This window comes from Stigmatopora argus, chromosome 21, assembly GCF_051989625.1.
Source record: "Stigmatopora argus isolate UIUO_Sarg chromosome 21, RoL_Sarg_1.0, whole genome shotgun sequence".
NCBI classification, from domain to species: Eukaryota; Metazoa; Chordata; class Actinopteri; order Syngnathiformes; family Syngnathidae; genus Stigmatopora; species Stigmatopora argus.
Window position 1 is genome coordinate 11,716,769 of NC_135407.1, and position 24,724 is coordinate 11,741,492.

General features: G+C 40.6%; 1 protein-coding gene across 1 annotated transcript in view; it reads left to right on the forward strand.

Annotated features, from left to right (window-relative positions):
• The window catches only part of sacm1la (SAC1 like phosphatidylinositide phosphatase a), a 59,775-nt gene extending 35,339 nt beyond the window's left edge, over positions 1-24,436 (forward strand). Inside the window, exons 12-20 of the mRNA XM_077590740.1 lie at positions 6,358-6,437; positions 9,654-9,752; positions 9,853-9,991; positions 10,060-10,129; positions 11,059-11,131; positions 11,247-11,340; positions 15,653-15,745; positions 15,822-15,879; positions 22,232-24,436. Coding sequence (XP_077446866.1) covers positions 6,358-6,437; positions 9,654-9,752; positions 9,853-9,991; positions 10,060-10,129; positions 11,059-11,131; positions 11,247-11,340; positions 15,653-15,745; positions 15,822-15,879; positions 22,232-22,368 — 843 coding nt within the window. The 3' untranslated portion in view covers positions 22,369-24,436. The remainder of the gene's footprint in view (positions 1-6,357; positions 6,438-9,653; positions 9,753-9,852; positions 9,992-10,059; positions 10,130-11,058; positions 11,132-11,246; positions 11,341-15,652; positions 15,746-15,821; positions 15,880-22,231) is intronic.
• Positions 24,437-24,724: the final 288 nt, after the last annotated feature.

A 24,724-nucleotide genomic window follows, 5' to 3' on the forward strand; every position in this document is an offset into this window, starting at 1 on the left:
TCGCTCCGCCATTCGCGCTGAGTGACGGGAAAAAAAAACACTGAAAAAAATGCAACGCTCTGCCCAGTGCTCGTAGATATCTGTTATACACGAAAGAGATGCGGCAAAAAAGACAGTGCGCTGCAATGATAAACAGCCTCTCATGTCATGGCCACCTGGCTTTCTCGCATCACGAATTTTTTCTCGTATCTAGTGCTAATTATTTGCTCGAAATTTTACTCTTATCGAGCATCTCGTAGGTAGTGCTGCTCGTATGTAGAGGTACCACTGTACTATCATCCAATATTGTCTTTCTAGGATGACAACGCTATGACGTCAAAGTATATCTGTTTGATTACCATATTTGCCGCACTATAAGATACACTGCATTATATGGCGCACCTTCAATGAATGACACACTTCAACATTTTTCCATATATAAGGTGCACCGCACCGCATTGTACGGGTCTAGAGTAGAAGCTGGGGTTACGTTATGCATCCACTAGATAATGCTGCGCTAAAGGGAATGTCAACAAACAGTCAGATTGGTCAGTAAAACTTTATTAATAGATTACAAATCAGCTTTCTGACAACTCCATTCACTCCCAAAATGAATAAGCAACTGTTTTATTATTTTCTCCGAGGTAAAGTATTAGTATTTTCGTGACAATTTCATTGTTTATTTTTTTAATAACAGCAAGGTATAACATGTAAGTGCAACATTCACTGTATTTACTCGCATATAAGCCGCCCGCACGTATTAGCCGCACCCTTAAAATTGCCTTAAAATAATAATAATCAATAATAATAATCGGACATAAATGTTCACACAAATGACAAATCACACAAATGGTTGAATTTTTACAATTTCTCGCATATAAGCCACTCCCTGATTCCCAATTTTCACCTCCATGTTCATGGTTTTAATAGGGAGTACAAATGTGTTACTTTGAAGGGAAAATCATAAGAAAAATCATCACAAGTGGTATTTCTGAGATACTGTATGAATCAAAAGCACATTATTAGGGTCAATATCCTAAGGAAGTTAATATGACGGTCTTTGTAAATGCAAAATATCAAATTATTCAATTTGAAAGATGAAATACCGTATTTACTCGCACATAAGCCGCACCCTGAAAGTTGCCTTGAAATTTTTGAATTTTATAATTTCTTGCGTACAAGCCGCCCCCTGATTCCCAATTTTCACCTCCATATTCATTGTTTTAATAGGGGGAACAAATGTGTAACTTTGAAGGGAAAATCATAAGAAAAATCATCACAAGTGGTATTTCTGAGATACTGTATGAATCAAAAGCACATTATACGGGTCGATATCATAAGGAAGTTGATGTGCCCATCTTTGTAAATGCAAAATATCCAATTTTTCAATTTGAAAAAAGAAATGTCTATCTTGATGAGATTACAATTTTCTTACCAGAAGTTTAAGATGTGGCAGCCATATTGCTTCCAATGTCAAAATATCTCAATTCTTTGATGATTCATATTACTCCCAATAGTTGTCACTTTCGAACAAGAAATAAAATGAAAAAAATCAAGGTGGAATTTTGTTTTATTTCAAAATCAAGGCTACTCGCGTCTGGCAAAAAAAACATGTAGATGTTAGCGCCCCGACCTCACTAAGATGGCAGCGCCCCGACCTCGCTAAGATGGCCGCGCCCCAAGCGAGCAGACGTCAAAATTAATTTTCTTTAGCGTTTTATCAGTTTTTCTTTTCTCTATTTTGACATCAATGACCCTATCGGCCGCGTTGTCTTGCGTCTTTCGTCTTCGCCAGGGCGCCATGCGTCATAACGTCACATTGTAATGGCGGCGCCAAGTTGCAGGTTCGTGAATGTCTGTGTTTTTATGCGCGTATAAGCCGTACCCTCGATCATCATTTTTTTGTCCGACAAAAGCAGCTTATATGCGAGTAAATATGGTATATCACATAGTGGAGGGGAACTTTTCCTCCATTCAGTAAACACGTAAAAAACATTCTGGTGCTGTTAGGGTACATTAAACGTTAGTGCAATCACAATATGGCAACACTCGTAATAGTGCAAAGCAATAACAATCACATCTCATCTCATTTTCTGAACCGATTTATCCTCACTAGGGTCGCGGGGGTGCTGGAGCCAATCCCAGCTGTCTCCGGGCCAGAGACGGGGGACACCCTGAATCGGTGGACAGCCGATCGCAGGGCACAAGGAGACAGACAACCATGCACACTCACACCCAAAAATAGGGGCAATTTAGAGTGTCCAATCAGCCTACCATGCATGTTTTTTGGAATGTGGGAGGTACGTACCCGAAGGAAACCCACACAGGCAACATGCAAACACTAACCCCCTAACCCTAACCCCCGAATACGGGATGAATAAAGTTATCTAATCTAATCTAATACCTGCATAGTGTGTATCTCATGCTATTATTGCACCCAGAGACTTAGTGAACACTATCCCGGTACGGACCTACTTCCTGGTTGTGCTTACGTTACTTTTTGAAAGGAAATTGTACCTTTGTGATTATAAAATAAAACGAAATTCTGCTTAGATTTTTTTTCTTTTTATTTCTTGTTCGAAAGTGACAACTATTGCAGTAATATGAACCATAAAAAATCGAGATATTTTGACATTGGAAGCAATTTGACCGCCACAACATCTAAAACTAAGATATAAGAAAATTGTAATTCATTAAAAAACATCAGGTGCTCATCAAGAAAGACTTTTTTCAAATTGAATAATTTGATATTTTGAATTTACAAAGACAGGCATATTGACTTCCTTATTTTATTGGCCCTAATAATGTGCTTTTGATTCATACAGTACAGTGGTACCTCAACATACGAGCGTAATCCGTTCCGAGACTGAGATCGTATGACGAGGTTCTCGTAACTCGAGCGGACGTTTCCCATTGAAATGAATGGAAAAAAACATTAATTCGTTACAGCCCTCTGAAAAAACACCAAAAACAGGATATTGGATTGGAAAAATGTTTTATTTCTTCTAATTCCCCATCTATTAACAAAGTAACACATAACTAGTGGTTTAATAGAAATAAAGTGTTTAATCTAACTAAAATTGGGCGGATTTTGCCGAGGGGAAAGGGGCACAAAAGGGGCGGGGGGCTTCGTTTGTTTTTTTCCACACAACGCACTCGTAAACGGAACAAACACTCCACCCTCGCGTTCGCTATCAATGGGCTGTTTGCTGTCGTACTATTCCCTTCAAAATATTCCGAAAATGATGCACACAAATGTCCTCACAATCGGATAACGCACGACCACTTGCCAACGAGCAGCATTCTTTTATCAGCGATCGCTCCGCTGCTCATGGAAGCTTCGGGGGCGCTGGCTAGCGGCTCCTTTTAGCTTGTAGCATCTGTGGTCGCATCCCCTCGAACGGCGCCTATGATAGAGTTGCTACCGTGGTTGCTATTGCAGGGAGTTGCGAGCCAGTGCCCCCGATGTTCTTATGAGCAGCCAACGAGCAGCAGTCTTTTATCAGCGATCGCTCCGCTGCTCATGGGAGCTTCGGGGGCGCTGGCTAGCGGCTCCTTTCAGCTTGTAGCATCTGTGTTCGCATCCCCTCGAACGGCGCCTATGATAGAGTTGCTACCGGGGATGCTGTTGCGAGCCAGTGCCCCTGATGTTCTTATGAGCAGCCATAGAGCAGCAGTCTTTTATCAGCGATCGCTCCGCTGCTCATGGGAGCTTCGGGGGCGCTGGCTAGCGGCTCCTTTTAGCTTGTAGCATCTGTGTTCGCATCCCCTCGAACGGCGCCTATGATAGAGTTGCTACCGGGGATGCTGTTGCGAGCCAGTGCCCCTGATGTTCTCATGAGCAGCCAACGAGAAGTAATATAATACTCCTCGTATTAGATAAAAATAACAGGAAATGCAGCAGCTGAGCTTACCCACGTATTGATTGTGGGTAAAGTTTTATTCTGAGTGCCATTGCCTGTCGGCGTTGTGTGCACGAGTATACTTCATTACCCAGAAAGCCCTCTTTTCCCCGCGCATGCGCGTTGTGCGTTTCCTGGTCTGAATAACTCATCCGGTGCTCGTAAATATTGTTATACACGAAAGATATTCAAAAAAAATGCCATGGCCACCTGGCATGGTTGCGTCACGAAATTTTGACCGCATCATGGGTGAATTATTCGATCGAAATTTCCCTCGTAAGACGAGCATTTTGTATGACGAGCGGTCGTATGACGAGGTACCACTGTATCTCATAAATACCACGTGATGATTTTTCTTAAGCTTTTCCCTTCAAAGTAACACATTTGTACTCCCTATTAAAACCATGAATATGGAGGTGAATATTATGAATCAAGTGGGCAGCTTATACGCGAGAAATTGTAAAATTCGACAATTTTAACGCAATTTTCAAGTGTGCGGTTTATACACGGGGGCAGCTTATGAGAATAAATACGGCACTGCATGCCATACTACCTTTTTGCACCAATACAAAAATACAAGTACAATTATCAAGTATCTACGGCGCAAATCCCCCAGAATGCTTGTTCATTTCTTTTATTCCTCGGCGTCTGAGGGGGGTGTCTTAGTCCACACGAGAATTTTAAGGCATGTTGAACGGCGACTCAAAAGAATAGGCTTTCTCCACAGGTTATGCGCGTGATGTGAAATTCACTCGCAACAAAACAGGAAATGGCAAGACATAGTGCATCTTCCTGATCGTGTCCTCTTTGGCGCTGAGTGCCAACCATTTCAGCGACGTAGAAGCAGCGGTACCCTGACTTCCTCCTTTTTTCATCTTTCTGCTTGCGAGTTTCAGCTTGGATTTTGACATGTTGATGAACTTTTTTATATACAGTATTACCTTGACATACGAGTGCCCCAACAATCAAGAAATTTGAGATCCGAAGAAAATTCCGAGCAAATATTTGCCTTGAGATACAAGACAAATTTGAGATATGAGCATACGAGAAAGCCATGTGGCCGAGTCCACGAGAGGCTGCTTATGATAACAGCGCCACATCTCCCTCAGTACAGATTTCTATGAGCACCGGCCATACAGGTTGCATTTTTTGAATTAATCAGTGCAAAATTAAGGAGAAAAACAAGGGGGGCAATGCAGGCCAGTGCAATGAAGGGCTAACCATCATTTCCAAGCTGCGCAATAACATTTATAAATAGATGTAGAGCCTTCGTTTAACATGGTTAAAAGGTTAAAAGATAAACAGTTAGCGGGAGATAGCATGGAGATAGCATCTACATGGACTTAAAAGCAAAGCAAGTATCTGAAAAAGACACCAGCAAACCCCTTCAAAGTGAGTCGTGGGTGGTTCGATAATTTTAGAAAACTAACAGAACGAAACGAACACTCGGTTCTGAGGCATGGAGAAGCGGGAAGTTCCGCCTTGAAAGCCGCGGTGGAGTACATTAACATCTTTGCCTCATCTAGTACGGACTTGTAATTGGCATTCTGCTATTGTATCCACAATAGCAGAATGCCAATTACAAGTCCGTACTAGATTTAGGTCTTTTGCCGAGTAAACGTAGCTTATGGAGAAGCACCATCAATTTCGTCACACGCAGTTTCTGCGTGTGATGACAAGTAGGCTTTTTGTGTTGTGATAACTACAACAGGGGCCTATGTCCGATTATTATTATTATTATTATTATTGCACAAGGTTTAAATTTAGTATAACGTAAGATTAAAACTTATTTTTTATTTTAAATTCATTTAAGTTGAATTTAAAGTTCATGTTATGTTACGAACGTGTTCGTCAAGCCTCTCTCCTGTCCTTTCTCTCTATCGTCCGCACCGTCTGTTTTTGCTGTGTAATGTCACATTTTAGTATTGAAGATCATAACCACTAGATAGGTCTTTGTTACTTTAAGAGTAGGCGGTGAAATAGAACCAATAAAAATATATTTTTCCATTGTAAGATCCTGTTTTTTGGTGCTTTTTCAGAGGGTGGGAACAAATTAATTTGTACTTAGTTCATTTCTTTGGGAAAAATTGATTTGAGATACGTGTAAATTGACATACGAGCTTGGTCCCGGAACGCATTAAACTTGTATCTGAAGGTATTAATGTACTTGTAATCTGCAATGTAGTGAAGCCACGAAGTGGCGAAGGATCACATTATACTAGACCAGTGGTGCCCAACTCCCATCCTCCAGGACTCCTATCCAGTCTGTTTCCCATGTCTCCCTTCACCAACACACCTGAATCAAATAATCAGGATTGTTATCAAGCTTCTACACAGCTTGCTGATGAGTTGATAATTTGTTTCAGGCGTGGTCGAGGAGGGAGATATGGAAAACAGACAGTATGGGGTCCCTCGGGGACGAGTTGGGCACCCCATCTCTAGACACATACAATTTTATGCACCTATTGTTTTCCAGGTAAATCAGAAAGGGTCTGAAAAGCCACTTGAACAAGCATTTGCTAAGATGGTGACTGGCATGAATAATGGCATGATGAAGTAAGTGCTGCCCATTTTATTTATATAATTCAATACGATATAATATCCTATATACAGTGGTACCTCTACATATGACATTTTATGGATATGTAACCCTTTGATATGCAAATTACTGTTCCAATATACAAAAACAAGATCCTAGTTATGAAATCCCCCAAAGTGTAAATACATTTCCTGTATTCGTTATTTAATTTTGTCGCGGTAGTGTTCTGCTTGACAATCTCCCTACACTCCGCTGGCTTCCTATTGGCTGTCTAAAAACAAAAACTCTCTTTTGCCCGCCGTTCGTCATCACAGAGTTTTAAGATTATTTTCCCCAAGTGTGGTTAAAGCTTTTCTTTTTTTTTAAATGACTAGTGCCAATGAAATGAAGAAGCAGGCTCTGTTATCCACCCAGGACTGATAATCTAAGACAATACGTCCTTAACCCACCTACCATCGCTACAATATTGAAGCAGAAGGAAGCATTAAAAGAGGAGACTCCTTGGGATTGCCTTTCTGTACTAAACGACGAGATGGAGAGACTGGTACTCCTTTGGAGTTCTGTTTGGTGCTAAGTTGTTTTGAATTCATAATTTCAAGTTGTTCAGATGTGTTTGTGTGCTTTGTAGCTTAACATTAACCTGGATGTTCACCTGAGTGGTCTGTTGAGGATTCCTCCGAAAATCGATGACCATTTCCTTTGTCTTACTGGTGTTGATGTAGAGGTGGTTTTGCCTACACCAGTCAACAAAGGCTGTGATGACTCCCCTGTACTCCAGGTCGTTCCCGTCCGTCACTCGTCCAACAATAGCGGTGTCGTCAGAGAACATCTGGAGGTGGCAGGTGTCTGTATTATGTTTAAAGTCCGATGTGTAGAGGGAGAAGAGGAGTGGAGAGAGCACTGTGCCTTGTGGGGCCCCCGTGCTGCAAGCTACCACATCAGACGTACAGTCCTGGAGTTGCACATATTGTGGTCTGTCAGTGAGGAAGTCGATGATCCATGCGGCTAGGTGGTTCCTTACTCCAGCCTCTTCCAGTTTCCCTCTCAGTAGGACCGGCTGAATGGTGTTGAACGCACTGGAGAGGTCAAAAAACATAATTCTCCGCGTGCTTCCCGTGTTCTCCAGGTGTGAAAGAGACCTGTGCATCAGGTAGGTGATAGCATCTTCCACACCAATGCCTGGACGATAGGCGAACTGCAGAGGGTCCAGCTCTGCATTCATCAGGGGGCTGAGGTGATTGAGGATGATTCTCTCCAATGTCTTGATCAGGTGAGAGGTTAATGCTACCGGCCTGAAGTGGTTTGGCTCCCTGGGGTATGCAGTCTTAGGAACTGGGACCGCACAGGAAGTTTTCCACAAGGTGGGGACCTTCTGCAGACTGAGGTTGAAAATATGCAGAATCACTTTACCAAGCTGATCCGCACACTCTCTCAGTAGTCTGGAGCTGAGGCCGTCTGGACCGGTAGCCTTCATTGCCTCGATCTTCTTTAGCTGTTTTATCACCTGATCGACAGTAATGCAGAGACCGGTGGAAGAGGGGGAGGAAGAGGAGGAGAACGAGGAGGGAGCGTTGCTTCTGGTCTTGGGGGTCAGGGGAGTGGGGGCAGGACTGAATCTGTTAAAGAACTGATTCAGTTCATTGGCCCACTCCCTGTGACCGGACTCCGGGTCTCTCTCACTGTTGCCTCCATGGCCCGAAATGGTCCTCAAGCTCCTCCAGACCTCTTTGGTGTTGCCTCTCTGGAGTTGGTTCTCCAACTTCCTCCTGTAGATGGTCTTTCCCTTCCTTATCTCTCTCTTCAGCTCCTTCTGGACCATTTTCAGGCTCTCTTTCTCCCCAGACCTAAAGGCCCTCTTCTTCTTGTTCAGGAGGGCCCTTAGATCCCTGGTGACCCATGGCTTATTGTTGGAGAAACAACGGACCTTCTTGGAGGGTACAATGTTCTCAACACAGTAGTTAATATAATCTGATGCAGTGGGTCAAGCTGTCAATGTCTTTACCATGTGAATTGCACAGCACCTCCCAGTCAGTGGTCTCAAAACAGTCCCTCAGTACCATGCTGGTCTCCTCGGTCCATCTTTGTATGATCCTCGTGGTAGGTTTTATTTTCCTCACCATATGGATGTAGGTGGGGATCAGATGGACCAGGTTGTGGTCTGAGCGGCCCAGTGGGGGGAGGGGGACTGAGCTGTATGCCTCCTTTGTGTTGGCATACAGCATGTCCAGAGTTTTTTGTTCCCTGGTGTGGCACTTCACACACTGAGTGAAGGTGGGTAGAGTAGAAGCCAAGGGAGCATGGTTAAAATCACCAGAGATAAGAAGGAGAGACTGGGGGTGTGACGTTTGCAGCCGGGACACAGTGGCGTGAAGCAGCTCGCGGGCGACTGCCGCATCGGCCGAGGGACGTATATAGGCAGTTATTATGATAACGTGCGAGAACTCCCGGGGGATGTAAAACGGCCTGATGCTAACAGCTACTAGCTCGATATCTCGAGTGCAGAGTTGCTCCTTCACAGTAATGTGCCCGGGGCTGCACCATCTACTATTAATAAAAACAGCTAGTCCCCCCCCCCTTTCTTCCTACCGCTCTCCTCAGCATCTCTGTCCGCCCTCACCAGCTGAAAACCGTCCAAGGAGACGAGAGAGTCCGGAATTAGTTCATTCAGCCAGGTCTCCGTGAAGCACAGTAATGCCGATGTTCCGATATTGTCGTTGTTGTTTGGTCAGCGCCGTTAGCTCTTCCATCTTATTGGGGAGAGATCTTACGTTCCCCATAATAATAGATGGAATGCTGGGTCTGAAGCGTCGCTTTCTCTGCTGACATTTTCGCCCAGCTCTGCATCCTCTTCTCTTCCCCTTTAACTCCGCGGGGAGGTCCAGGTCCAGGGGAATCCAGGTGTTGCGTAGCGCTAACAGCTGATCCTTTGTGTAAAACAGCGGAGGCATGGCTGAGTGGGTGAAAAATATAATGTCCAGAATCCGCAAAGATAAACTCTTGAAAGTAAAGTTTTAAAACATTAAAGTTTGGAATATAATATATAAAGCAAAGTAACAAGTAAAATCTTAAGTGACAATACAATGTAAAAATAAAGGATAAAAAAGCTCTAAAAAAGCCCTAAAAACACAGAATACGAGTGAGGGTTTAGGGAGCCACTGCAACTAGCAGCCGCTTTGAACGGCGCCTATGATGACATTATCTTTCATTCAGAAGATTTTCTTATCCATCCTCAGTTACATAGCCTTTGACTTCCACAAAGAGTGCAGTCACATGAGATGGGATCGCCTTCAGATCTTAGTGGATGCTGTAGCTGAGACACAAGACGACTACAGGTATTTCACACAGCAGTGCTAAGCGCTAAGAAAATGCTAACAGTAACGTGGAGGTGTTACACCACAAAGAAGGGGAAAATCATTTTTTCCTACTCTGCAGTTACTTCATGGTGAACCAGGATGGAAAGATACAAGTCCAGCAAAAAGGTGTTTTCCGTAGTAACTGTATGGACTGCTTAGACAGAACCAATGTTATGCAGAGCCTTTTGGCACAACGGTCCTTGCAGTCTCAGCTTCAGGTAACCTTAAACAGACCAAAACTACATTAAATGAGGATTGGAATACATATTTTCTTATGTTTCTACAGAGAATGGGTGTTCTAAATGTAGGACAACTGCTTGAAGAACAGGCTGACTTTGAGAAGATCTACAGAAACGGTAAAGTAGGATGAATGCCTGTTTACTTGCGTGTTACGATTGGCTTGAGTACAGACGCTCCCCTACTTACGAACGAGTTACGTTCCGAGCGATTGTTCGTAAGGTTAATTTGTTCGTAAGTTGCTTCAGTGCTATATTTTGTATTATAATTTATGTTTAAGGCCTATATACGTATATTGAAGTTTTATATAAGTATGTTTAAGGCTTGTATAAGTAACAGTATGTACATGTACGTAATAAGATAAATAAAATGAAGTTTAACTTACTTTTGGAAGATGTACTCGATGCTTAAGGAGATGATGATGGAGGAGGAGGAAGAGGAGGATTTTATATCATGAGAGGGTCTTCGTTGTCGCTGGAATGGTCTTCAAAAGTTACTTCCTCCTCCGTAACTTCAATGTAGGAAAAGGTTGAGGGTCGAGGAGAAGAAGATGAGGGTTGATGAGTATCTTCCTTGGAGGATTTACTAGAAACTAGCCGAAAGAAGCGATTTAACGACGATTGCACAGTTTTCTTCTTTTTTTCATCATAAATGATGAGGTAGCAATGTAGGCATCATTCAATTGATTTGCAACCTTTGTGCAACGTTCAGTATTTGGGTCTTTCTGCTCAAAGAGTGCGATGGCTTTATCTATGAGCGAATTTCTTCATGGGGACAGGCGTTTCTTCCTCCTCCTCGTCCTCGACATGTTGCGGAGCCTCCTCCCTCTCACAGCGCCAAGCGGTGGTATTAGCGGCGAAAAGAAGCACTACTCGGAAAAAGGCGCGAAATACAAAATCTAACTTACGAACTTACAGCATCTCTTTCCGAACATTTTTCGACATATGCCATATTCGCAGACATGTTCGTATGTACCGTTGTTCGCAACTCGAATGTTCGTAAGTAGGGGAGCGTCTGTATCTCTGACATCTTTGTGTTTTCTAATCAGCATGGGCTGACAATGCCAATGCATGTGCTGTGCAGTATGCCGGAACTGGTGCATTAAAAACAGACTTTACAAGGTACAGTAAGACTCATTTTTCAGAAACTGACTAATATGGTTGATTAATATTTGTTGATATCCAAGTTGTTTTTGGACTTTTTATCCTTAACAAAAAAATTTCACCCCCTACTCAGAACAGGGAAAAGAACCCAGTGGGGTTTGTTGCTGGATGGTTGGAACTCCTTGATCCGCTATTACAAAAACAACTTCTCTGATGGATTTAGACAAGTATGTTACATGATGCTGGTAAACGGATATGGTCTGGTTCTTACTGTGCTAAAAATGGGAAGAAAAAAAATAGTCTTAACTCTGATGACAACACTCTTTACTGTACATATAACAACTGATTTGCTATTAGATCAGAATTCATTGAATTGTCAACAACTTCTGCAAGACGTATTTTCTACTGCTGGCAATTTTGTGATCATATTCAATTACAGTCGTACCTTGACTGAATTTATAATTCATCCTGGGGCCGTACTAATAACTCAAATCAACTTTAATTGACGGAAAGGGCTATAACCTGATCCACTCAATAGTAAAGTAATCATGTGGGTCATTCCTTGCTGATGGTAATTTTTCATCCTTTTGTCACAAAGATATTTATTTAAAAAAAATCATGTTTACAATTACAGCACATTACATTACGTCTAAACTTTGGGAATTCATTAATAGATGCTAAGCATTTAAATACTGTACCATATTTACTCGCATATAAGCCGCTTTTGTCGGACAAAAAAGTGATGACTGAATCGAGAGTACGGCTTATGTGCGCGTAAATACACGACATGCACGAAACTGCAAGTTGACGACGCCATGACACGATGACGTCATGACGCAATGGCGCTGTGACGTCATGACGCAATGGCGCTGTAACGTCATGACCCAATGTCACCGTGACGTCGTGACGCAAGCGAATACGACCGATACGGTCATTTATGTCAAAATAGATAAAAGATAAACAGATAAAACACTAAACAAAATTTATTTTGACATCTGTGAATGAAATTCAAGAAAAAAACGTACCTATCTTCCATAAAACGTGAAAAAACTCATGTTACCGTCACCGCTCGCTCGGGGTACGGCCATCTTTCCTAGGTCCCGGAGCAGCCATCTTACCTAGGGCGCTGCCGTCTACACCTAGTTAAACGTGCTCTGACTGGCCAGACGCGAGTAGCCTTGATTTTGAAATAAAATAAAATTCCACTTTGATTTTTTTCCGTTTTATTTCTTGTTCGAAAGTGACAACTATTGGAGTAATATGAACCATCGAAAGAATATATATATATATATATATAGATATATAGATATATATCTATATATATATCTATATATATATATATATATATATATATATATATATATATATATATATATATATATATATGTGTGTATAATTTTTTGGTTCGGTTTTCTTGTTGGCGTTGGCTACAGCGGACAATAGATGTGTTTTGCTGTTTGAATTCCAAAATAAATGATTAAAAACCTGACAAAGGTGGTGACTTTACTGGGCTGCCACACGCAATTCACCCCACTGGAAAATGTATTTGCATTTCTTTTTCATTTTAATGGCTTAGTTTTCTTATCTTTCTCTTTTGCATACATTTGCATGCATATTTTCATGGTTAAGGGGGTAGTATTAAAGATCATGGACTCCAAGTTACAAAACCACTTCTGGAACCATTAAATTTCTTAAGTAAAGGTACCACTGTGGGCGGCCTGGTGGAGGAGTGATTAGCACGTGGGCCTCACAGCTCTGGGGTCCTGGGTTCAAATCCAGGTCACGTCTACCTGTGTGGAGTTTGCATGTTCTCCACGGGCCTGCGTGGGTTTCCTCCGGTTACTCCGGTTTCCTCCCACATTCCAAAAACATGCATGGTTGGCTGATTGGACACTCTAAATTGCCCCTAGGTATAGGTGGGAGTGTGCATGGTTGCTTGTCTCCTTGTGCCTCTGGCCCGGAGTCAGCTAGGATAGGCTCCAGTACCTCCCGTAACCCTAATGAGGATGAAGCGGTTCAGAAAATGAGATGAGATGAGGTACTACTGAAAAATAATTTTTCATGGAACGGAAAGACAATTTGCTGTCACAATTTGCAGGACTGTGGTTGCATAGAGCGTAGTTGGACCCAAACGCGGGAAAGCACATGGAGGGGAGTGTGCTAACAAAAACTTTAATAACCAAGGCAGGGTATTCAGAAAATAACAAAGACCATGGAATCAGAAAATACAAACCAAACCTGATGGGGAGTACATGGGGAAATGAGGATCACGAGACATGGGCATAACAACGCAGACGATCCGACAAAGAGTGACAAACACACGGTTTAAATAGACAGACATGGGTTGACGGGACAACCAGAAACACCTGGATCACACGAGACAGCAAGCAGGAGATGCACCAGGGGCAGGGAGACGACGAGTGAACTAAAAGGGCAATCACATGGACAGGTCACACGGGTAAAAACAAGACAAATCCCTAACAATTTGCCTTTAAATATTGTTGTAGGCTCTAAAAGGCTCAATTATACCGCTTGCAGTTTGTTTGCGTTCACAACATTGTATATATTCTCAAGCATACTAATGAATTTGACAAATTTCTTTGTCCGCGAAACGTTTAGGATTTTACGGATCTAGTTATAGTCATGACGCACAAGTCAATTTTTTCCCAGACATCGCGCCTCAATAACGAGTTTGACCCTGTGGTGGAAAATAAGTTTAGCGCTGATACACAATATAAATTACAGTTTCAATGGAAAATAAAGTACTCTCACAGTGGAATCTGTCTATACTTTCACTTTTCATGAACACCTAGAATATTGATCCATTCATTATTTTTCATTAGCTAGCACTGTCCTCATGCAGACAAAAGGCCAACTCATCCGACAATTTAAATTTGATTTATTGTTTTGTGGTAAAACAGCCAAAAACAAAGGTTGCACATTGTTTATCCAAAAGTAATAGTCACAGTGGGACCACTATGTTTATGTGGAACTCGCGTTATTGCGAGATTGCGCCTGAATTCACGCATTCTCATGCGAGACCTTGTTATTTTCTGTGTCTGATCACAGCAAACATTCGCCTCTGATGGACTGAGACGTTTACATAGTTGTGATGCACACTCAACACAGCTCTCTTGGTCTATTTCCTGGTCCTACCATTTGTTTTCAAAAGTTATTTAATAACACAGAATCATTGTTTTAGAATGTTTTATATATAAGTCAGGAAAAAAGTGTTGTGTTAACCTTAAGATGGTGGATTCTTATATAACAAAGTTATATAATTCATACGATGCATTATGAACTGTTTGAAGCACATAGGTTAGAGTGGAATAGACATTTCACCTTTTTTAGACTTGTGACTAGGATAAAATCTCACTCACAGGTCAATTGATCACAGTACATGAAAAATAATCCGTGACAGCTCATAACTATAAATATTTGTAAACTTGGTCTCTGATAGTTCAAGGTGCTACTGAATTATCTACGGGTGTGCAGTGAAAACTAGTCTTTCCTCCCGCCTCGCAAACATCACAAATTGGGACAATTGCGGTTTAACTTTACCTACCATATTTACTCGCATATAAGCCGCTCACGCGTATAAAACGCCCCCGCGTATAAACCGCACCCTTCAAATTGTTGAATTTTACAATTTCTTGCGTATAAGCCGCCCCCCTGATTCCCAATTTTCACCTCCATATTCATGGTTTTAATAGGGAGTACAAATGTGTTACTTTGAAGGGAAAATCTTAAGAAAAGTCATCACATGGTATTTCTGAGATACTGTATGAATCAAAAGCACATAATTAGGGTCAATATCATAAGGAAGTTAATATGCCTGTCTTTGCAAATGCAAAATGTCAAATTATTCATTTAAAAAAAATAAGTCTATTTTGATGAAAACCTGAAGGCTTTCTAATTACTGAAATTACAATTTTTCTTACCAGAAGTTTAATGTGTTGTGGCAGCAATATTGCTTCTAATCTTAAAATATCTCAATTCTTTCGATGGTTCGTATTACTCCAATAATTGTCACTTTCAAACAAGAAATAAAACGGAAAAAAAATCAAAGTGGAATTTTGTTTTATTCCAAAATCAAGGCTACTTGCGTCTGCCCAGTCAGAGGACTTTTACCTAGGTTTAGACGGCAGCACCCTAGGTAAAATGGCTAGGCCTAGGTAAGATGGCCGTGCCCCGAGCAAGCAGTCAGGAGAACGGGAGTTTTTTCACGTTTTATGCAAGATACATACGTTTTTTTCTTGAATTTCATTCACCGACGTCAAAATAAATTTTGTTTTGCGTTTTATCTGTTTATCTTTTCTCTATTTTGAAATAAATGACCAAATCGGCCGCATTGTCTGCGTCATGACGTCATCATGTCATGCCGTCGTCAACTTGCAGTTTCGTGCATGTCGTGTATTCATGCGCATATAAGCCGTACCCTCGATTCAGTCATAATTTTTGGTTATTAATATGCGAGTAAATACGGTAGTTATTGTTTCACAAGATTCATTTTCTGTCTGAAATTTTATTTGGTTTCAGGATTCAATCGACTTGTTTTTGGGTAATTTTGCCATTGACGAATCAGATGGTCCTGGTCCTCTTCGGGTGCAGAAGGACTGGAAGTTTCTCACAGTCAGTTAATCAGTATTTTATCAGTTTGCATCAGCAATGATAAACTTGAATTTGATCTTTGAATGCTGTTTTACAGTTACCTGTAATCATGCTGGTGGCATTCTCGATGTGCATTGTATGTCTCCTCATGGCTGGTAAGTTTTTTTTTTTTTTTTTTTTAACAATTTTTAAATGAACAATGATCTAGTCAAATCAAGAAATGAAGCTTGAATGGCAGTGGTCTTACAAAAACATTAGTTGGCATTTTTTTTCTTTTGAATCCAAGTGCTTTTGTATAAAGCCATGTCCAAGTAAATACAAAAGTCTAAAATTTTCCCCAAAGTGGTCAGGGCACCCAATCAGTTGGTGCGCCTTTATTGTGCACTAAAGTCAAGATTCTGTAAATGTCGCTGTATGACGCTGACTGCTTGATTGTCTGGGTGCATTTCCCGCTGACGCGCTAAAGTGAAAATATAAACGTAACTGACACTAGTATGCACGTGTGAAAGGGGGGGAAGGTGCGTTTTTTTTTAAAGAATGGAGTGAGTACCTATAAATCAGTGTTTCCCAACCACTGTACCTCAGCACACTGGTTTGCCGTGAGCAATGGTCAGGTGTGCCGCGGGAAATTGCGAGAAGTCATACAACGTAATATTCAGAGAGAAAAATGAATATGAATATAACGAGATTAAAATTGAACTATTACAAGGTTAAAATCAAAATATGATGAACATTAAGTTATAGATTATACTCAGATTCAAATTCTGAAACAGTCATTTTTTTTCTTTTTTTTCTCTAACATGAACTGGAAGTTGTTTGGTTTCTATCTAGGGCAGGGGTAGGGAACCTACGGCTCGGGAGCCATATGTGGCTCTTTCCATGGGTGCATATGGCTCTCCACTAACCTGTGAGGTAAAATATGAAAATCACTAGTGAGAGAGCAGAGTCCTGAACTCACCAGTAGGAGCGTCACGTCGACACTGTGGCGTTAAGACTAGCTCTAACACAGGGGTAGGGAACCTACGGCTCGGGAGCCACATGTGGCTCTTTTGATGGGTGCATCTGGCTCTTTGCTAACCTGTGAGCTAAAATATGGAAATCGCCGTTGACAGAACTGAGATATTACATTTAGAACTGCTTTAATCTTCTTCTTTTTTGCTTTAATCTTCATTTTTTTGCAGTAGACTCTTCTGGAATGCACCCTCTCATTGATTAGCAACAGCATAAGAATCTTTTAAAAAATATTCAGTTTTTTTCCACTTTAAAAGTGGTGAAATTACAAAAAAAATTGAAAAGGCACTCGTTTACATGTATGTATTTTGACTTTTAAATTCGTAGTATGGCTCACAAGGAATAACATTTGAAAATATGAATTGTTTGTGGCTCTCTTCGTCAAAAAGGTTCCCGACCCCTGCTCTAACACCACTTTAATCATAATTTAGTTTTTCATTAATCATCTCATTAATACTGATTGATTAGCAACATCATAATAATGTTGTCAAAAGAAATCAGAGACTTTTTGTGATTAAAAAGTGGTGAAATGACAGAGAGAGAAAAAAATCGCACATTTTCATACATTTTTACTTTTAAATTCTGGAAATGGCTCTTTAGCAATAACATTATAAAATAAGAATTGTTTATGGCTCTCTCTTTCAAAAAGGTTCCCGACCCCTGATCTAGGGCATCAACTTTTGCCGACGTAAAGTCTTTTTTTTTGCCTAATATTGGGAGATTTAAGTCATATTTGGAGAAAAGTCATAACATGATGCGATTAAAAACATGACCAGACTTATTTTTGCATCACTCGAACCAGAAGTTGTTCAGGGTCCGCAAACGTCAACTTTTGGTGACATTAGGTTAGTGTGAAAAATGAGATTTAGGAAATTTTTGGGAGGTTTATGTGATTTCTTCTGATAACTTTTTGATGAGAATGACTATTGTTAATAATGGCAACATATTTTTAAATTAAAAGATTTTCAAATGGTGGTGTCCCTTGACATTTTTTCAATGCAAAAAGTGTGCCGCAGCTCAAAAAAGTTTGGGAAACACTGCTATAAATGATGCTGGTATGCGCTGTGCTAAACAATATCAGTTCGACCCCCTCAAATGGCACCGACAAAGAGACACACTTACGTTGCACAGTTTAATTTGGCAGCTATCCATTACTTGGAAGAACATGGAAATCGACATACCGTATTTATTCGATTACAACTCGCACACGTATATAACGCGCACCCATAAATTGTGACTAAAAATGTGTATACTTTTTTTTCACTTTTGCAACGGTACTGGTAACGCGCATCCGAACTTTGCTTCAGTTTTTTGGTACAAAATTTTGCACGTTATACTCGAATAAATACGGTAAACTAATCCGTAGTTCGCAAGTGGAGGAAGCTGGAAAGTCAGCTTAAACAAGCCAAAAAAACTACGCTGGGTTTCCGCAGAGGAAAAGCGAAGTGGCCCATGTTGGAAGAGTTTCTCAACCACTGGATCCAAGAGGAAAGTGCAGCGGGGAGAAGCATCTCTACAGTCACCATTCGACTAAGGGCAAACAAGCTTGCCGATGAAATAAAAATTGAACATTTTCATGGAGGTCCGTCTTGGTGCTTTCGCTTCATGAAAGGGAACATCTATCCATCCGAGCAAGAACTATGGTGGCGCAGTAGCTTTTGGCAGACTACAAAGAAAAGATGACAGCCTGTATTTATTTGAGTATAACGGGCAACATTTTGTAACAAAAAACTGAAGCAAAGTTCGGGTGCACGTTATATACAAATCCCGGTGAAACTCTGCCCTCCGCCGGTAAAAAAGTCCCCTCGGCAGCCGTTATAGTGGGAGACGCACAACCTTGTCTCTATAAAATCAAACTTAGTTTTGCTCATGCTGGCTTTAAAAAAACCCCACTAGCATAACATACGCTAGCATAATATACGCTAGCATAACATACGCTAGCATGACATATGCTAGCATGACATACGCTAGCATAACATACGCTAGCATAACATATGCTAGCATAACATACGCTAGCATAACATATGCTATCATAACACACGCTATCATAGTGTCATGCCAGGGCCCATTGGGCCGAAGCACCTTATCTATGGGCAAAGAAATGAATATACACCCGCAACTGAGACAGCATTTTATCATGGGGTGAGTTCTATAGGTGTGAAAATACGTTACTTATCGTATTTACTCGCATATAAGCCGCACCCTGATTCACAATTTTCACCTCCATATTCATGGTTTTAATATGGAGTACAAATGTGTTACTTTAAAGGGAAAATCTTTTGAAAAATTGCATGTGGTATTTCTGAGATACTGTATGAATCAAAAGCACATGATTGTTATGGTCAATATCATAAGGAAATTGATATGGCTGGTTTTGTAAATGCAAAATATCTAATTGTTCAATTTGAGAAAAGAAATGTCTATCTTGATGAGGACTTGATGCTTTTTAATGACAAAAATTACAATTTTCTTACTACAAGTTTAAGATGTGGCGGCCAAATTGCTTCTAATGTCGAAATATCTCGATTTTTTTGATGGTTCATATTACTGCAGTAGTTGTCACTTTCAACCAAAAAATAAAAAATTAAAGCGGAATTTTGTTTTATATCATGATCACAAATGTAAAAACATGTTCCATCAAAAAGGAAGTAACGTAAGCACAACCAGGAAGTATGTCCGTAGCGGTATAGTATTCACCAAGTCTCTGGGTGCAATAATAGCGTGAGATACACAGTACGCAGATATCAAGGCTGATATTTTAACGATCGACCGCAAGACCTTCAATCAGCCTTAACTACATTGCGTGTCCAAATGCTGTCAAATTTTAGTATCCATTCTGGCCTGCAAGTCAAAAAGTTTGCCCATCCCTGGTATAAAAAGCCTAACGGGCCGTATATGGCCCACGAGCCAAGGTTGAAAAATATGTACACACACGAATCCAGGGGCGGGGCGAGCGCGCGAATCCCGCGACGACGAAACGAAAATGCCTGAATTTTTCTCCAAAGGCATTGACCGAAATGGAAAAAGCATCCAGATGTGAGAGTTTGGAAAATTCTTTTCTATACTACTTATTGCAGCTTTTTCAAAATTTAAGTTATTGAACTAAGCTCCATAACACACCTATCTTTAATCTTAGAAAATATTGTATCATATGTTCCTTGAGTTATAGATTTTGTAAGGCAGTATACAAGTGGAACAGTGTGATTTTCTCCAAGGAGAGCATGGATGGTATATAGTTGATGGTTTGGCAGGTGCACTATCGAACGTACCGTCGCAAAACCAGTGCATACTTTTTGGCAATAAATCGAGATTGGTGTCAGTTGCCATTAAAACGAAATCTTCCTCTTCGACTAAAACCAATCTCTCCCCTCTTAACGAAACCCTTAGTTCGTCTGTTATTTTGTTCCCATTTGTGAATGCCCTTTGCCTTCTAATTCTGCCAAGACTTTCTTTTTGGGGAAGAGATCCAGTTGCCTCTAAGGGAAAATTAGATGTGCAGTTCTGAATTATGGTACTCGTAATCTCTTCAGTATTCGAGGCTCGTTCCTTCATCCTCTGTACTGTCTTGAGTCGAACAACTCTGCTGGGATCTGGTCGGTGAGAATGTGGCAGTGGAACACCTTGTAGAACATCATTCACTGTCTTAAGTTGCCCTCCACATCTTCCTCTTTCTTCGCATTTCCAATAAGTAATGATATCCCTCTTTTTGTCAACTGTATAAGCATACCCATTGTGCAGTAGCTTCCTTGCACCACGCTTAGTGACAGTGAACTCCATGGATTTTGTAAACCATTCAACCAATCTTATTGAAATTTGATGTGTTATTGCCACTTATAAAATAAACAATAACTGCCAATTATTGAGTATAGCTTTAGAAATAGTAGTTATTACACTTCACGTAGACAGAAATCAAAGGGTGAACTCACGATCTTTCTCGTTCCAAACCTGCCCTGGTTCAGAGGGACTCGTCACCAGATCACCGGAGCGGCGGGGGAACGTCCGTCGGGTTGACCCTTTCAATGGAGGAATGGAAGATGCTGTTGACTCTTTATTTTGCCCTTCGTCGTGCTCCGTCGCCGCTCTGGCAATTGTTGGCTTGTTGGGTCCCGGGTATCGGCACCAAAGTATGATAGATCTGAAAATACAACTTCAGCAGGTCAAGAATGAGTGAGATCAATGTAATAGGAAATTAGTTTATTACCGGACTGCAGGATGGGGAGAGAGCTCGAACAGCTGTGAACCGCTCACAGTCTGTTGTCCTTGCAACTCTCTCCGAATGAACAGTGGGTCAGTCTTTATATAGGAAAACAGGGTATAGTATAGTTTCTATGACAACGACCAAATTTTGGGCAAAGTCTGATTCATCAGTGGCAAGTCTCCATGACAACAACCAAACTTTGGGCAAAGTCTGATTAATCAGTGGCAAGTCTCCATGACAACGACCAAACTTTGGGCAAAGTCCGATTAATCAGTGTCAAGTCTCCATGACAACGACCAAACCTTGGGCAAAGTCTGATTCATCAGTGGCAAGTCTCCATGACAACAACCAAACTTTGGGCAAAGTCTGATTAATCAGTGGCAAGTCTCCATGACAACGACCAAACTTTGGGCAAAGTCCGATTAATCAGTGTCAAGTCTCCATGACAACGACCAAACTCTGAGCAAGTTTCTTATGACAATGATGTTTTCTATACTTACAAAAACTGATAAAATATGAACAAGCAATTGCCAAGCGACTTTGTCATTTTATCTTACACTTATATAGCCAGATATAACCCAAACATAGCTTAAATAGGTCAAATTTGTCATCCTTTCTTTTGAACGTCAGTTTTCCTTACTTTTTCCTGAACGGTATACTCCTGCTTCTGTATACCTGTACATAATTGTATACATGTTTGCTGTGCTATGCGTGTAACTGAAATTTCCCTTTCTCATCTAACCCTTTTTTTCAAAAGACAATTTTTTTATAGCGCAACAACTGTCTTTTGGTTCCCCCTGCTTGTTTTTACACTAAAGTAGGGTCAGGGGTGTCAAACCGGTCCTCAAAGGGCCGCAATGGGTACAGGTTTTCATTCCAACTCAACAAGGGGATACCTTGTGCAAGTGTAATCCGTTAATTAAAGTCAGGTGCTACTTATTTCAGAAGACCCAACTGGTGGGGTGTGGTGAATGCGCGTATGAAACTGGTGGGGTTCGGTAGCTCCAACAAGGTTAATAACGACTGATCTAAACAAAGACATGGAAAGGATTTTTTTAAAATACCTATGTACAAACAGCAAATTTATTGAAAATGTCCTTAACCCATTTTTACCCATAGCCTGTAATTCTTTTCTCACTTGATATTAACGTGTTTGCCCATTTTATGCAAACGTTATGAAAACGTGAATGATCATGTTTCAGTAACATTGATGGTAACAGATGAATTTAACTGTTATTGGCAGCAAATGAGTTAAAAAATAAGCCACAGAATGACACAGTTTCTACTTTTTCTTTCAGGCGATACATGGGCAGAAACTTTTGCTTATGTGATGTTTTGGGGTGCCTGCAGTGCCATTACTGCCACCATAATCCTCTTTAATGGACAAGATTTCGTAGATGCTCCTAAACTTGTTCACAAAGAGAAAATGGACTGAGATGAGTGCGTGATTACCAGACCAAGATACATTGTCATCCTAAACCATCCTTTGCATCAACATTTAAAGACTACATTCTCCAATGGGTCCCGGAATCCATTAACATTGGTCTTAGTGCTTCCCTTAACTTCAACATTTGATTCTGGCGAATCAATTCCATAACACATATATGGTCACAGAAGTTCTTATTTTGATCGGTCCTACACTTTTTTTCATTTTTGTTAATGTAGAGACCAACTACTGTCAGCTATCACATTTCCTCTACTCTTAGCACTCCTTTTTTGTGAACCTGTCATTTTTGTTATTCTTCATGATACAGTGACTGCTTGTCTCATGTGGAGGCATAAGCACTATGCTTTGTAGGAAAAGCGAAAATAATGAATTAAAGCCATGCCCCAAAAAGGTTTGTAATTTCAAATACATGCTACAAGATAGTGATTAAAGACTTAATCAATCTATTAGATTTTCCAAACACAACTTTCTAATTGGGCAGCCCGGTGGGTGGGTGGTTAGTGTGTCAGCCCCACAGTTGTAAGATTTATCGTTCGATCCCAGATCCGGACATTCATGTGGGGAGTTTGCATGTTCAGCCCAGGATTGCATGGATTTTCTCCGGGTACTCCGGTTTCTTCCCACATCCCAAAAACATGCATGCTAGGCTGATTGAACACTCTATATTATTCCTAGGTTTGAGTGTGAGCATGTATTCTCCTTGTGCTCTGCGATTGGCTGGCCACCAATGCCAGTAATTAGCTGGGATATGTTCCGACACCCCTCCGTAACTCTTGTGAGGATACGTGGTACGGAAATAGAAGGAATGAACTACCTAATTGATTCCCTGACACTAGAATTCCATGAGATAAAACAAAAGTAATATTACTGATTTGGCACTCGTGCAAAAGAACGAAGCACTCAATGAATCGTACTTCCCCAGATAATCTCCTGGTCGTGTTCGATTTACAGACGCTATAGGCAGACTGATTTTGGACGTCCGCTGCTTGCTCATCCTCTCCGAGGTTCCCGGAAAGTTGTATGGCAGTTTCCATTCATGTAACACACAGGAACCACAGAAATAACCATTGCGACAATGGTGGAGTGGAAATGTCTCTTATCAACGGTTGGTAGAATTTCTGTTTGGTCAATGGTCTTTGGGGCTGAGTTTGCAAAAGGTGAATTAAGCAAATTTGGACATACTGTTAGACTTGAACTGAAAAAATAAGGAAGTTCTGTTAACCACTAAAACCTCCATCCCAAAATTCAAATTTCCTTGTCTTGCTTCCTATGTGTGGCAATGAGGTATCTATAAAGAATACATTATTATTATGATACAATAACAAAATGCATTTTTTGTATAGCTATTTGTTTGTTTATGTGTGTATGTCTATAAAATTATTCACATATTAGACCCCTCCACACACACATTGGGATATTGTGCAATATACTAAATATTCGCAATAGTTTATTAACTTACCAGGATTTTTGGGGACAAAGTAATTATTGTAAATGTTTGGACACAATCATTTTCAAAAAACAAATGTTACTCAACTCAAAAAATCTACTCAACCACATATTTCCTCAGTTTATGTGAATAAGGAAGTATTGATGAATTAACAAAAGATTATCTATTAGTGGTCCATTCTAATTGCACATAAATTACATGTTGTTTGAACACAGTAGAGAGGTGTTGTATATCTCTGTTGTTTCACATTTTGCTTTTATGATGGACTTTTTGGGGAATGGGCATGGGTCAATATGTCTTTATGGGACTTTCATTATATCGATACTATAAAGCTTACTAATCTGCTTCATGTAGTTTGATACATATTTTATAATTACAGCATTAATATTTGAAGATTATGCTGTGTACATTAGAAGTGGAGCTTGTGACAGGTCATTCGGAGTAATGTATGATGAGTATCACAATTCTAACTGTGTATTTACAGTATATTATATTTTGGATCCAGCAAACTTGTGAGTCTCCGTAGAAGTCCTCGCTACATGTAAAATTTGTTAAGACTTGATCAATTTGTTCTTACTGTATCTTTGACAATAAACCACTGTGAACTGACTTTTTTTTCCAATCTGTCTTCTGTTTAAATCTTATTGAATTCCAAAAGCACAAATGCTCTACTACAGGCAGAAGGCTGTGAGCAGTGTACATGTCAATCAAATCAATCAAAAGCCTTTATTGTCATCATACACAGCTGCGTATAACGAAATTGGTGGTTATTATTGCACACCCCGAAGTTATTGCACAGAAGGGATTGTGTCGTGCTAACGCAAGTTCAGAGTCCTGATGGCTGTGGGGAAAAAATTCCCTAAGTCTATTTGTCCGTGCTTTGTGAGACCTGTAGCG